The sequence below is a fragment of the Sphaeramia orbicularis genome, chromosome 14, assembly GCF_902148855.1.
Source record: "Sphaeramia orbicularis chromosome 14, fSphaOr1.1, whole genome shotgun sequence".
In the NCBI taxonomy this organism is placed as follows: Eukaryota; Metazoa; Chordata; class Actinopteri; order Kurtiformes; family Apogonidae; genus Sphaeramia; species Sphaeramia orbicularis.
In genome coordinates this window covers 27,594,031-27,610,414 of record NC_043970.1, presented here as the reverse complement: position 1 = coordinate 27,610,414, position 16,384 = coordinate 27,594,031, and the positions used below count along the sequence as shown (strand labels likewise).

Genomic DNA, 16,384 nt, shown 5'->3' with positions numbered 1-16,384 from the left:
GTGCAGTCAGTAAGATGGCTCAACAAGACAAAAGGGACATTATATATCCTTTTAGGTTCATGAATTTATTTCTGACAAAGTGACATTTATTTTGGTCTTTACTGAAACGGCGTGATAGAATTATCTAGTGAGTTCAAATGGGGCATCTGATTTCTTAAAAAAATGTTTTGCCTGTTTTCCTGACAAGAACTGGAGTCGTCATCTTATCCTGGGTGCCATTCTAGACTGGACTGAGGTCTAGAATAAATCAAGTATATATTACAGTCCAGCTTCTCTCAGCACAGCTCATTGCTTACATGCATCTTCCGCTGTTTCCCTCTTCCCTCAGGGATTTGACCAGCTGAGGATAGAAGGTTTGCTATGTGACGTCACGCTGGTGGCTGGAGACGGAGATGAAGCTTTTCCTGTACACCGAGCCATGATGGCCTCCTCATCTGACTATTTCAAAGCCATGTTCACAGGTGGGTCTACAAATCTTCTGAACGTCTCAACAGGATCGCCACTATACTTGAATAAAAAATGTATGCTGATCTAGTCTTTTATGAAATAGCAGAGTCTACTCCTTGGTGTGATGCATTAATTAGATCGCTTTGCATCTTCTTGCTTCCTACATTGTATTATCAAGTAATGGTTTTTTTATTCATGAAAATTCTCATGCTTTAACACAGTCCCAGTTATGTCACAGTCATTTTGCCTCATGAGAACTCACTCAGACTGACCTTGTGTGTGCAAGCCTCCTGTATTGTGTGTGTTTCCATAATTCATAAATGTTTCCATGTTGTAAAACCTGCTTGAACTGGTCCGTCTTATGACCACAAGTCCTTGGTCATTTATATTTGTAATGAAAGGAAATTTAGTGAATAATTTTCACCTACTTGTCTTTTGTGCATAAGAATCGTGAACATGATTAAGTGCAAACAATTAAGGATATTTTCAGTTATAGTGTATACAGAAATGTCGAAATTGTCAGAAATACGGACCAGAATATCTCAGGATGCAAAACAGGACTCAAACTTATATAGCAGTTGCAATTTATTTTATTCATTTTTAGCTTTTTTTTTTTTTTTTGTGTAGTTAAACCTGTGCAAATCTTTATACTCAGCGTCTTTCTGTGAGTGACCTTGCTACTATGATAGAGCTCATGTATTAAATTTTCCTGACTAAAATTAAGATTGAATTTGCCCCCATTAGAGATTTGATCAGTCATTAAGGGTCAGTCATTTACAGAACTTAGTGCTGCATTCAATGAAAAACTGTATTTTCAGCTTACCCAACACATTGCCATCCTATTTCACAGCCAGAGTTACATGGAAAGGTTAGAGTGTGCGATGAAGACGATTTTGTAGGGAGAATGGAAGAAAAGCTTGTTGGAGCAGGAGAAAAGGGCATTTCTGTACTAAGAGCAAAAGAAAAGAGGGTTGTGCGAGCTTAGCTGCTGAGCAAAGGTTTCTACCCGAGCTGAGACCTTCAATCCTCTCTCTGACATTAGTCCCCTGACACTGAATATATTTCATTGACATTTGTGCATAGTGGTATATACATCAAAAAGACAGAATGCATTTTTTTTGGTTATAAGCCTAATTGAGTTTGTTCACTTACGCAAGGTTTACTCTCCAAGTTCCTCAGAAATCAGATGGATGTAGCTGTTCACAGGCTGTTCAGCCAAATGAGATTATTTATGCATTTGCACCATTTTTAAAAATCCACTTTCCCTCCCTTTTTCCCCAACTCTCTCCTGATGCAGGTGGAATGAAAGAGCAGGATTTAATGTGCATCAAGCTCCATGGAGTTAACAGAATAGGCCTAAAGAAGATCATCGACTTCATCTACACAGCTAAGTTGTCACTTAACATGGAGAATCTGCAAGACACACTGGAGGCAGCCAGTTTCCTACAAATTCTACCGGTGCTGGATTTCTGCAAAGTCTTTCTTATATCTGGGGTAAGGATGCAGACACACAACAGTTTACCGTTAGATCCTGTAACATAATCTTCTTTTTACTCTCATCTTAGTGTCAGCATTATGAAAAATGAAGACCCTTCCTGTTATGAATAATATATTACACTGTTGTTTAAATGTTGGATTTTGTCCATGCTCTTGTGGTCAAAATTAGCTATATATAATCAGTTAAAGACCACAGTAAGGCAACGTGTTAATGATGAAAGCAGAGTGCTAGATACAATGGGCCAGACGGGAGTCAGTGGGCTGTGCTTGGCTGAAGATTCACATATCATTGATTCTTAATCTTTTGACTCAGACAGTGGCTTCAGGCTAAGGGCATGTCTTACAAGGCTGGAAAATTACTGAGTAACCTTCCTAAATAAAATCCAGTACTCTCTGAAATGAGAAACACAGCCAAAAGAAAACAAAATAATTTGCTGATTCCGTTTATTGATACAATTGAACTCGGATTTGATGGTTTCAAGTTTTACTGATTCCATTGAAGGAGGTGTTTAAATAGACCTTGAGAAAACAACAGAGAATGTAATGTATTTTTTATATATATATATATATATATATATATAAGTACTCATAAAAAGGTAATTACCCACATCAATAATGCTCACTGAATTTGATTAAAAGCAAGGGTATGCATTTTTTCAAATAATATATTAAAGTGAAGTGTGACAGAAGTGTGAATGCATAGAGGGCTATAAAATGTCAGTAATTACGACTCTCAAAACCTCATCTCTTGGGGTACTAAATGTAAACTGAACTATTTAATGGTGTGTTACAAGTGTAGGCTTTATGGTAATTTATTCTTAACTGCTCCATCCCTCACTGCTAAATGATTTTAATATGAACAATTGTTCCTTCCATATTAGTCGGGAAGATCCAGTTAATCTTATCCTAAGATGCTGTTAGCATTTCAAGCCTCTAAATTCATCTTCCTTTCAGGTCTCTCTTGACAACTGTGTAGAAGTGGGGCGCATTGCCAACACGTATAACCTCACAGAGGTGGACAAGTATGTCAACAACTTCATCTTGAAGAACTTCCCCTCACTACTGGGCACAGGAGAGTTTGTCAAGCTACCTTTTGAACGTTTGGCGTTTGTATTGTCAAGTAACAGCTTAAAACATTGCAGCGAGTTGGACCTGTTCAAGGCTGCTTGCCGCTGGCTACGCTACGAAGAAGGTCGTATGGACTATGCCGCAAAACTCATGAAGAACATCCGTTTTCCCCTCATGAATCCACAGGAGCTCATCAATCATGTTCAGACAGTAGACTTTATGCGCACAGACAACACCTGTGTCAACCTTCTCCTAGAAGCTAGCAACTACCAAATGATGCCCTACATGCAGCCAGTTATGCAGTCAGAACGGACAGCAATCCGCTCAGACAGCGCACACCTGGTCACACTGGGTGGTGTTTTGCGCCAGCAACTTGTCGTGAGTAAGGAATTGCGTCTGTTTGATGAAAAAGCTCACGAGTGGAAAGCGCTGGCACCCATGGATGCACCTCGCTACCAACATGGCATAGCAGTCATTGGCAACTTTCTCTATGTTGTGGGTGGCCAAAGTAACTACGACACCAAAGGCAAGACAGCAGTGGACACTGTGTTCCGGTACGACCCTCGCTACAACAAGTGGATCCAGGTGGCCTGCCTTAATGAGAAACGTACCTTCTTCCACCTCAGTGCACTCAAGGGACACCTCTATGCTGTCGGTGGAAGGAATGCTGCCGGGGAGCTTGGTAAGTTTATTTCCCCACTTGTTTGTTTTTCACATTTCCTTTAAAGCAACAAGAAAAACCCTTTATTAATATTGCATGAGATAATTCGCTTAAATACCAAGAAACAGTGGGAGGAAGAATCTGCTGTTTTTAATAAGGCTGTAAGCATGCTGACATTGATAATCAAGTGTTGTGCCCACACATAATTTATTGTTTCAGCATGCCTTGTGCATAATCTGTGTGTAATTCAATAAATCTAGAGGATGGGAACATTATCGTAAACATCTTTACAGTCTAATTTAATGTAGTATGGGATCCAGTGCAATGTTTACATTAAAATTATTGTTAACAAAACTGTTGATTCATCAGTGTTGCAATGATTTCATGTGAAGAGGTGTTTCATTATGTTGTGGAGGTGTTTCTGTTACTTTGCCCCCCCCCCCAGTCAGTGTTTTTTTTTTTTTTTTTTCACCAGGCAATACAACAAAGACACAACCTAAACCTCAAAAATGACTTCAGAGGTTGACTTTTCTTTACAGTCTCAACATATCACATTGAAAGATTAGTTTTTATTCTATATCAGAGAAAACTAAGAGAGTAGTTGGCGCTTAGACGCGTGGAGCTGGCATATGAGCTGTAGTGGCAAAGGGATTATGTGAAATGGTGTGTATTTTCTTAATTATCAAATGTTTAATTAGTTTCAGTGCTTTATGATGGAGTTGCATTAGTCCCTTCTTATCCAGTATCATCAAGCCAGTCATCCAAATCTTGCCGTTGTATTATTTTGCAAACCACAGCTATGTAGACAAATGTCTACATAACATATGTAAACCAAAACTACATTTCATATCAACTTCTTTGCATATTTAGTATGTTCTAGTGTTTTACCTGCTCTGTGACTGTTGGCCTTTCCTCAAAACATGGTGGTTGAGGGACTTTTGGGGAACATCAGAAATCCATGACTTTACCACCGTAGCTATTTCACATTTCAATTCTCTTTAGATCTGAGGTTTAAGTTACTGTTGTGGTTAAGATTAATGGATAATGGTTTAGTTTAAATAAGACTCACTGAACTGATTTTTCTTTTTTTTAAATTCACTCCTACATAAACTTTTATATTAAACCAAGCCTTGATATGTTTTCCCAACCTTAACTATGTGTTGCGTGTGCCTAAACCTAACTATAAAAACTGTTAAATTGCATATGAACATAATTCGAAAAGGTTAAAGCAGTTCAAGGTATGTACAAGTGAGTTCATGAAATGGTTGTCAAATGTTGCGGTTAGGCTATAGGCATTTATGATTTTCAGAGGCATACATTGATGACTTGGTTGTCAATGATCTAATGCAGGTCATAGCTGCACTTAATTTTATCCATAGATCAATATTTGGGTAAAAAAACAACTTTATTGAATTTGCATACGTTCATGAGTCAGTTCATGGTAGTAAGTTTCTTTGTTGATGCTGAGTAACGAATCTGGAATCTGAGCATGTGTAACTGTGGCCCACAGAGCGGTGCCACCCAATACTTAAATTCAGCTCCATAACAGCAGCGGACAGAGAGCAGCCATGGTGCAAGCTGTCTTCTTTTCTGGGTTATAATTAGACCAAAGAACATGGCCCCAATTCACTGCCTGTCTACACAACTGCCTTTTTCTGCTTTATGTTCCACTGCCCTGTCACTGCATGTGGTTTCGCCTTGATGTTTTTCTAGAGGTACCCAGCCCCTGCATTATATTTGTTTACTCTGCGGAGGTCATACGGGTGTGGTTTTATTGTTATGTCTCAAATACCAAGATTAAACAAAAATAGCTCAGCAACGTCAATGTAGATATTTACAGGAGGAAGCTTTCATTCATACTTACCATTTTGGATTATTATTTTTTTAAACCTCACTGACACTTTTTATGACTTAGAGTAATATAATAAAAATGTATTTAGCATAAAGGAAGACATTTATTCTTAAGGTTTAAGTTTTCCTCCCATATGATATATTTACACTTGTGGCGTGTTTAAGTTGGGGTTAAAATACATTTTTACTGCTCAGTAGAACCACTGTCTGCTGTTAGATGGCGTAATACTTGTCACTGTGCATCCTCAAGGTCACTTTGATGATAGTTAGTGAGCAAGCAGAGAAAAGTACCTGCTCATTTTCCTGACTGAGATGTTCCCACCTGGCCCAGCGATGGCTCAGACTCCTTTTGTGATTTTTTTTATTTTCTTCCTTCCTGTTCCATAAGTTCACCAAATCCTTCATGAGGCGGATGATTTTATTCACAAGGAGTTCAGCTGAGACCTCTTACTTGGCACTAATCAGTTCACCAACTATTTTTTCCAGTGCCTGCATTCCCTGGAAACAGGATATTTTGTTGCTATGCCTATTTGCACTATATCTTGTCACTTCCTCTGACCCCAGATGTGTCAAACAACCATGGACAACTGAAACGGCAGGTTGATATGGATTAGTTGGTTTGCAAGAAAAAAAAAAATCTACAGATCTGTAGATTCAGCCTGATGAAATGCATATGTTTTATGGGTTTTGGTTGGTCAGAATACTGTAAGCAGATGAAACCAAATAAATTATCAGAAAACAACTGGAAAATGTATCAGTAATTCAAGTGATAATTAGTTACAGCCCCTTTAGACATAAGGTGTTAAGATTATACCTCAGTACTCTGTTATATGCAGATTAGACTGCACTCAAATGGGAACAGAGCAAAAACGATAGGATAACTTATCTCCGACCAAGATACTTTGGTAAAATATACATTTAATATATGTATGACCATTGGGTTTGGTGTTGCGGGTAAAAAAAGAAAACGCAGCCATGTTGTAATGTTACATTACAGCACTAATGTTCTTTCACATCAAGTCAAAGTTCTCTTGATGCTTCAGTCCGCGCTTCCTTTTCCCAGGCAGACAGTCTGCCCACAAAATGTGGACCCTGGCTGCTTGTTAAGGGGTCACCTATCCACCAATTACTCACTATGAGCATCACTCATGTGAATCCCAATGTCTCTACCCTGGCTCCTCTGGATTCTGTGAAGCCGTCCACAGGGGCTGTAAGATAAAGGATCTTACAATCTTACAATCTCCACATTTCCTGTTCAGTCGGTGCATCTAGTGCCTGGTGGGGTAGTGGGGATGTGTACTCTGTATTTAAATCCGTGTGTTAGCTCCCACGCTGAGACCCTCCAAGGCCTCATTTGCTGCTGTTTGTCCTCCTTAGCTGTGTCTCGACCTACTTTCTACTAATACTGTTTTTTTAACTCTCTCTCTCATCTTTTTCTTTAAGCTACTGTGGAGTGCTACAACCCGAGGACAAACGAATGGACATATGTTGCCAAAATGAATGAGCCACATTATGGCCACGCTGGGACTGTGTATGGTGGTTATATGTATATTTCAGGTAAGTGTTTCGAGAAAACTGAAGTTCATTTATATTTGCTCCCAAGTACAAAGCCAAATGTTTTGAGAGCCTCTGAGAACAGGTAGCAGGTTTAATAATGGATTATATGTCTTGTAAAGAGAATAAGAATACACTTCAATCTATTGCAAATTCCTTCGAAGTAGATTTTTCTTCTAACAAGTGATTATACCTGACTGTCATTACCTTCTTATACCTTTCTACCATTCTGCATTGTATGTGTCATGCACCATGAGTCACTGTGATGCTCTTTTGTTCCATTAAAAAAAGAAAAATGTGAAGAATACGTTAATGATTCATATTTCTAGAGGTTGAGCTATTTAGGGACATCATCAACAACACTGATATTATGCCCAGGTTTTGCATCATCTGAAGGTACCAGTGAAGAAATGTCTTGATGTCAATGGAACATGATCCAACTTTGGTTTTCCACACCAGGAACTCACCAACATGTCATCTGGAGCTTCCCATAACCTCACTTTTTTCTTTTTTCTTCCTTTTTTTTTTCAAGAAAATAAAATATAGGAATGTTTAGTCACAGTTCTTGGCACCATAGTGGAAAATAAAGCTCCCTCCTGGAAACGTTTAATGATTATAAAAATAGCTACACAATCCAAATGTTACTTTGAAATGAAATTACTAACATGTGCTACATACCAAGTCAATTGCAGACACATATCACATACACTATATGGACATGTTGGATTTAGGTGTTTTTCTTTTTAACAGGAGTCAGGGCTACAAATCAATAATAACAAATGTCATGATATAGTTTTTATACTGTGATAAATATCATTGCAATGATTAGTTTTTTTGAAATTCTTATCTTTGCTTCCAAAATGCCTCAGAGATGGTTTTTACTTAATTTCTCTCAACATTGATTTTTGAACGTGTCCATATAGTGTATCACAAATTTGTCTCTAGGCTTTTCATCTGTGCAGTGCACCACACCCTCTGCCCCTCATCCCTCTCTGCTCCACACCCAAAAAAAGATTAAAAGATTAAAACAGCCTCAAATAATGGAATAAAATTCAAGAACAACAAAGGAGGGGCCGTACTTCCACAACACAAAGACATGCAAGAGTTGTAGTTGCACACATTTTAGGCTATACAATGAGGAAGGTAAGGTAATGTATATTAGGGATGGGAAGATTATGCGATACAGCGACACACGCATGCATGATCCGAGTGCACCGGTAGCGAAGCTGCAAGTGAATGAAAATTTTGGAATGATATCGAGATGCATCGGTTATTGAATATTTGTATCGATAAAACTTGATCCATTCAACAGAATATATTTTTACCTGCATTTAAAAGTGTTACAGTTTATTTAGGTAAACTTTTTCTTTTCTGAAGACCTATGTTAACGTGCGCCGTGGATGTGTACACTGCACACTACAGTATGAGCTCCGTAGCTGCACTGTGGCACGAGCGCTGTGGATGAATGCTATATTGATTCAGTGAGGGAGGAAAAAGTTAGGATGCCCCTCTTTAACATCTTATTTTTTCTTCACGATATATATTTTAACTCTACTAAAATGTGGAGAAAATATACCTAAAAAGATGAAACTAAAGACATGCTTTTAAAAATGCATTGGTAAATTCTAATTAATAATTTATTAATGAGGATAAAGTTAGGACACCCTTGTCTTCATTATTTAAAAGATAGAATCCTGAAAAAGTCTCTCTAACGATCTTCAGCTGGTTTGTACCCGACCAGGTGCATTCAATCTGCACTTTAGGCATTGGAAGGAATAATGAACATAAGCGTTCCAACTTTTCTTCCCAAATATATTGAATTTACCAACATATTTTAAAAAGTATTTCTTTAGTTTAATCTCTTTTGGTGTATGTGCTCCATATCTTAGTATTGCTATAAAAAAAAAATCTGAATCCCAGATATTTATTTGGTAAAGAAAACAAAGATTTGAAGAGGTGTCCCAACTTTTTCACATGACTGTGTGTGAGGCACGTTTTCTGAAATTGCACAGAAGCCAGTTTGTGAAAAGTCATGGTTTTATTTGATAAATAAATAATCAAGCTCATTGAATTGCACTGCATATTCTGTTACCAGAATGAATGTGTTGAATCAGAATGTGCTTAATCGCTCTATGTTGTGATTTGGGTTTGCATCATATCACAAAATGCCACACGCGTATCTTTAATATATGTCGGATCAGAGATATATGTACAAAAACTATGTATATGGCCAATTAAAGCCAAATGTAGGATGTTCTGAATCAGTACCTGTAACAGTATGTCTTCGGTCTTTTGTGTCAGACACTCAGTAAGCCTCCCTTTCAGTCATTTTAAATAGTCTTCACACATCTGCAGTCATTCATGTGTGCTGAAAAGGCAGGTGAAGGTAGTTTTACTCTTTTGTGGGTTCGGCACTCTGGGCTGAGGGTGGACACTGAGATCACACCTCTGGCCAGTCGGTACTTGCTCCGTAGGTGTCACCTCAGTGCTTGTTCACTTCATAGGATTGAAAACAAATCCTGCGTTATGGAGATGAGCCCTAGTTTCTCAGTGTGACTAATCCAGAGCAATGTTACAAAGAAAGGGGAGGGGGAAGATGGAAAAAGAGGGAAGCATGGAGCGAAGTAGAGGACTGAAGCCTGTGTAGGAGGTGTAACACAGTAGAGCCTGTGTTAATCCCTCCTGGCCTTGGGTACCGCCACCGTTCACAAATACAACGCACGAGACCTGAACATAAACAGTGTTCATAAACATGACAAATGGAGCAGCTTATCTTTCAGATGCACAATCAGAGCAAGGTGGATTTCTTTCAGTGTTTTTTGCATCACAGACAACCAAAAGAAAAGCCATTCACTAAAACACACAGAATAACCACAGAAGTTGCATCTAAATACACATATGCTTCAAATGCAACAATCGAATGCGTCTGGAGATCAAGTCATTTATTATTCTCTAGTTTTAGGAGAACAGTCAGTGGTGCAGGCTTATGACGACCCATTGACTAAATCAATAGGTTTTATAATGATTTTTGGTATTTTCTGTCTGTTTAGCCTTTGCTGAATTAACATACATTTACATCATTGCAAGAAAGCAAATAAGTATGGAATATTGAAAATGCCCTTTGGAAATAAATGAGCGTTTTTACCATGTTTACCTGGTTTTATTAGATTCTGATTGTAATCACTGATGCCCTTAAATCCAAAAATTTCATCACCATTCTCAGCAGGCATTAATCTTTTCACTCGGGGCTTGCGTGCGTTTGAGCCACTGCACCGTACATGCAAACAATGAATTTATTTCATAATCCACACATCTCATTACTAAAACTAATCTTTGTCTGTGTGAATGTATGTTAGTTTCATTTACCTTTATGTTCTTTTATTAGCAAAGCAATTGTTTGTTGCAGTGTAGCATACATGATTGAGTGTGTTTGTGTTGTTTGTGCTGAAACATGTAAATAAGGAACAGTTGTCACAGTGTACATTATAATGTAAAAGTTAGTGCACGTTGCCCCTTCTGTAATTTCTTATTTGTTTAAATTATCTCTAATTTCCTGGAAACAGGCTGTAAAGCAATCACTCATTTCATGCATAATCACTGTGATTGTTTATATTAGTACAAACAATCTATTCTAACATTTTTTTAAGTTTGCTAATATGGCATTTTGATGAGGAAATGAACTGGGACATGTTGTATGTTAGGAACCACACAAATGTGAAGCAAAGATGAAAGCCATGCTTTAATTTTTTGAAATAAATAAATAAACTGAACTAGTGATTAACAAAGTAGTCACAGGCTGTACAAATCTGCAGGTCACCAGCTGTTTTGCAGTCGTTTTTGCCTCAGGGTTTACTCTGCAGTACTCAGTATTTATTGCTAACCCTTTTTGATATTCTAATGGATTCCTTTGTTGTTACCTTCATGTTTCACTTATTCACTTGCAGCTTTTGTAAGTGACCCTACTGTAGCAGCTGGCCGAGCTGTAGCCACTATGTCATACGCTGTGCTCCTGCAGAAAAATGATTATTTGGGTAAAAGCAAGTCAAGCATTTTGAATAGGAGTGTGGGTTTACAACACAAACAACACACTCAGGCATTATTTTATTTATCCACGTTATACTGTTCAAGGTGCATCTGTTGGATAAAAATATAATTCAGTTTGCCAAGTATTAGTATTATATATTTCATGATGTTTTTTTTCTTAATACAGTGCTTAACAAATTTATTAGACTACCAGCCAGTGTGAGGATTATGCCACGTGCCCTAAATTAAAAGCATTGACACCAGTATGTAGGAAGCTTTTTAACCACAATGATATTTTTAATGGTAAAATATAATTATTATTGGATGACGCAGTGGTGCAGCGGATAGCACTTGTGCCTCACAGTGAGAAGGTCCTGGGTCCTATTCCAACAGGAGTCGATAGGAACGGGACCTTTTTGCATGTTCTCCCCGTGTGTGCGTGGGTTCTCTCCGGGCACTCCGGCTTCCTCCCGCCATCCAAAGACATGCACTGATAGGTTAATCGGTTAATCTAAATTGCCTATAGGTGTGAATGTGAGAGCGTTTTGGTTGTTTGTCTCTATATGTCAGCCCTGCAATGAACTGTACCCCGCCTTCGCCCATAAGTAACTGGGATAGGCTCCAGCAACCCTAATGAGGATAAAGTAGGTTTAGATAATGAATGAATGAAAGGATTATTACTATGATCCATGCATTTTCAAAATTAACATTTTGCAAAAAATATACAATAGAGTATCTTAATTGGCCATGGCTCAGGAGGTAGAGCGGGTCGTCCACTAACCGAAGGGTTGGCGGTTTGAATCCCGCTCTGTCCTAGTCATATGCCGTTGTGTCCTCGGGCAAGACACTTCACCCACCTTGCCCCCAGTGTCACTCACACTGGTGTTTGAATGCGTGTGAATGTTGGTGGTGGTGGGAGGGGCAATTTGGTGTGAATTGACAGCCACGCTTCTGTCAGCCTGCCCCAGGGCAGCTGTGGCTACAAATGTAGTTTAGAATGTGAGAGCGAATGAATAATGGATCACTAATTTAAAGCGCTTTGGGTGCTTTGAAAAGCACTATAGAAATCTAATCCATTATAGTAGCAAGTTTATTGAAATTAAATGTGCCAGAACCCACTACAGATATACGAATACAAATAAAAGCAAATAGTGAAGCACATTATTATTTCTTGATAAAAATGTCAAATTATAGTTATTTATTGCATACCTGAACAGAAAAATTTGTCTTAGTGGTTGAATGTTGTGCTGGATTAATTCTGTTTTCAGAGAAGTCCAGTGAGATGGCTCAAATTTGGAAATCAAAAGTGAATTTGATCTGAAATTCCTCATTTCTGTTTAAAATGGTAAAATGTTGAGACCTCACTGAAAATGAAAGAGTCCACATTAAAGCACGTTATGATGCTGGATGGTCTCTGAGACTAATAGGGATACATTTGTTAAGCAGTGTAACTAATATACACATGCGTATTCCTAAATTCCACGGCAAACTCTATTAAACTGTAGTGCCTTGATGCAAAAGGTGCAGGTAACTGAGCATTAGCCTTTAGCGAAGCACTGTTGTGCCGAGGCCCCACTGTAGCGTCCACAGTCTCAGGGGTTACAGTCGTGCTGTGCAAGGTGACCCATGGCGAAGTGCAGTTCTGTGTCCGTCTGTCACTGCGGATCAGGTCACTTTCTCCGGCTGTGCTGCTGCGCTGTCTGAAGGCATCCTGTCAGCTGGCTGAACCTGACAAATGCACTCAGCCCACAGACCGTCACAGCTCAAGTGGTGTGGCAGAGTTCAGACATGACTACTGAACCAGTGCCGAGCCACGCTGCCTGTGGTCTGCAGCGTCTCACAGATTAAGGTCTGTGTGCAGAATCTGTGGTGGTCCTGTAATTAAGACCCATTTTATATAGCCAGCTGAATTCTTGCAGTACAGATTTTGTGTATTTTTTCACTTATTGAAGCCTTAAAATATGGACTATGCCACAGTGTTATTGTGTTTTCTAGTAAAGCTGCAAGATTTCATGTTCCTGCCGTTACAGATGGAAGGGAACGTCAGAAGGATATAAAATAAACCTTTGTAAGAGACTGAATCCAAATGTGTTTTTTTTTTATGTTCAGAAGAAAAAGTGGGTCAGTGAGTGTATTACATATTAATGGAGACAATAAACAAAAAGCGGTTTAGTTTTGAGATTAATCGGAAAAGAAGTCAAAAAAGGCAGAACACAATTGTGCATGTGTTGTAAATCCTACTATAGGAAAAAACTTTGCTGTGTGTTTAGCAGTGAGCATCCTTAAGGGACTTTACTGTATATGGTTTTAGTTCCAGGATGAGCTCAGATCATTAGAAGTTGATACAGGAGCTCAGGTCTGGACACTTAATCATTACTGAGTATTTCTGGAATATGCTGAAGCACTGTTTTTTCTGCCTCACCTGTGTCTTTTCTCCATCTTCTGGTTGGGTCCTGCATGTGCCAGCATTAAGTCAACCAACCAAGCGGGTCACTGGTTTTACAAGCCCTGCTATGTTACATGTGCTTGACTGAACAGCGAATGTGTTTATGCGGTTAAACATGAGCATAAAAGTCTGACGAAGCTAACAGTCGCCCAGTCTATCTTGTGATGTCAAGGAAGGACAAAAGCATTCAGCCGATCCCTCTGAGATGGGCTCAGCTTGGCAAATCGCTGCGAGCTCTTAGTGTCTCATGTAATGGCTGTGATTAGACGATAGGACACCAGGATACTGATCAAACATCATTGTATCAGAGAAAGGCTAAATCCTTTGAATTGGACCAAATAGCAGGAGGGCCTCTCGAGAGGAATTATAAGAACCGTGCATCAACTCCAGCACTGTTCTCTTGTCAGTTTTTTAATAGCAGACTTGTCCCGCAGACTACTTGGATAAAGGAAATGGATAGTCGGGCTATCTTTGGATTTGATCAGTTAAGGAGGTGCAGCATCACAGATCTGAGTCATGGCAGCTGAATAGACAGCTTAGACCTTGACAATAAACCAAGCACACGATCACTGGGCAGCAGCAAAAGAGGGATTCTGCCTCTATTCGGCGTGCTGTGCAATTCTTCACTGCATTTGCTCCTAGTCACTCTGCCTGGAGGGGAGGAGGGGGGCTGGCTTCAACCCAAATGCATGCTGGGATTGTGTTCCTCTTTATTTTAAGCCTTCCCTGTAGACATGTCCTGTTTTTTTTTTTTTTTCTTCCCTCCCCACTTTCCCTCAGCTTTTTGTGTCCTGGTGTCTACAGTCTGTTTGTGCGTATGTGCATGAACGCTTTGTAATGGTGCTCTTCTTTGTACTAACAGCTCATCATCAGCATTATTTCACTCCGTACCAAAGAGACTGAATGAAAATTGATGTCACTGTGGTTTGTTTATATAAAAAAAAAGAGAGAGAGAGAAAAGAAAACCGTTCGTCTTTTATGTTGGTTTAGTTTTAGGTTGAGCAATATAAGTTCAGTGTTTATCTTGATTCCTATACTTTATAATATAATGCTTTTGATGTGTCCAGTCCAGCTGTTTAATCTTGACTGTCCATGGCCTTGTAAAGAAAAATTGGGGTTGATGTGGATGAATGAATCACTCATCAGTCTGATTGACAAGTATACAAAGCTGTTTTTCAAGCCTAATTACAATGTTCTTTCATATTTTTTCTCTGCAGGGGGAATCACTCACGACACTTTTCAGAAGGAGCTGATGTGCTTTGACCCAGATGCAGATAAATGGACTCAGAAAGCACCCATGACCACAGTGCGCGGCCTCCACTGCATGTGCACCGTGGGCGACCGCCTTTACGTGATCGGTGGAAATCACTTCCGGGGCACCAGCGACTACGACGACGTGCTGAGCTGTGAATACTACTCCCCCGCCCTCGATTTGTGGACTCCTATCGCCGCCATGCTGCGAGGTCAGAGCGACGTGGGCGTGGCTGTGTTTGAGAATAAGATATATGTGGTGGGCGGCTACTCATGGAACAATCGGTGCATGGTGGAAATAGTACAGAAGTATGACCCTGAGAAAGACGAATGGCACAAAGTGTTTGACTTACCAGAGTCGCTTGGCGGGATCAGAGCCTGCACACTCACAGTTTTCCCCCCTGAGGATATCTCGGGTTCGCCCTCCAGAGAGTCGCCCCTTTCAGCACCTTGATGAGTAACGGGGGGGAGCCTGTTTTGCTCACACCCCCACATGCCCCTGCCCCTCAGCTCCCTCTACAAACACACCTTATAGACATTGTTTGCACTTCCTCTTCGGACTACATCTGTACTGCATCCCTAAGTATCCTCGAGTCCATCTCCCCTGAAGCTGTGCAGAACCCCCTCCCTAAGTCCCCAACTACATACCGATATGGTTTGGCAACCTAATTACATGATAATGTTGCATACTCGGTATATTCGGTATACTCGGTATATTTTGGCAGGAAACACCTTGACTTGAAAAGTGACTTTGCAAATCAACTTTTCTACCTGATGTCCACCAAGTTTTCTTATGTCTCGTTTCTTTTAGGTATTCTACCTTGAGATGTTGACTACCACACTGACTTTCTCTCCAGTCTATGCCAGGTTAGATGCAGGTGACCCCGAGAGCAGGAGTGTAGGGACAGATTAGCATCAAATCACAAGTGGTTTTTAACTCAGGGCTTGGCCCAGGCCCCATCGACGTCTCTTACAGTTTCAGTTATTTCCTGCTATTGCTATGAAACTGTTAACAAAATGGTGTTTTCTAAATTTAATAAACATGATTTTGAAAGTATTGTAATGTTGTCGTCATTACTGACTTGAGCAGAGTTGCGCCATTCTTCAAAACCACAAGAGAAGGAAGTTGTAGTAGTTGGCTTTGACACTGTTAAACTGTTTTTAGCAGACACAACACTTATATCAGTGGTTCCCAACCTTTTTTGGTTCATGACCCCATTTTAACATCACTAATTTCTGGCGACCCCAGACATTCAAAACAGGGAAATCTTTTTTGCTAAAATTAATTTGTTTTGGTCATGTAATAGTTTACTATACTGTTGATTTTAGACAACATTTAGTCTATATAATGTATATTATTATGGATGGAGGCAGAAAAGCCAGGTGTAGATTACTGCACAAAGTGAGAATTTGATTTTCCTTGGTCAGGATATGTACAGTCAGTCCAGCTTGGATTTACAAGGCTGACGATTAATACTGAACAAACAAGAACTCAAACTATGAATTATGAAAGAGCTGCAGCATCTGAAACTGACCACAATAAACATTTGAAAGATAAACAGTACCACAGTGCTTCAGTTTCAGCT

The 16,384-nt window shown here is 39.5% G+C and overlaps 1 protein-coding gene across 4 annotated transcripts in view; it reads left to right on the top strand.

The window, feature by feature from the left end:
* The window catches only part of klhl13 (kelch-like family member 13), a 40,035-nt gene extending 24,180 nt beyond the window's left edge, over nucleotides 1-15,855 (top strand). For 3 of the 4 annotated variants that reach the window (XM_030153923.1, XM_030153921.1, XM_030153922.1), the window contains 5 exons: nucleotides 329-461; nucleotides 1,745-1,941; nucleotides 2,899-3,694; nucleotides 6,968-7,081; nucleotides 14,765-15,252. In XM_030153923.1, the coding sequence (XP_030009783.1) occupies nucleotides 329-461; nucleotides 1,745-1,941; nucleotides 2,899-3,694; nucleotides 6,968-7,081; nucleotides 14,765-15,252 (1,728 nt within the window). Of the gene's footprint in view, nucleotides 1-328; nucleotides 462-1,744; nucleotides 1,942-2,898; nucleotides 3,695-6,967; nucleotides 7,082-14,764 lie in introns of all 4 variants that reach the window. The other variant, XM_030153920.1, reaches the window with a different exon arrangement.
* Nucleotides 15,856-16,384: the final 529 nt, after the last annotated feature.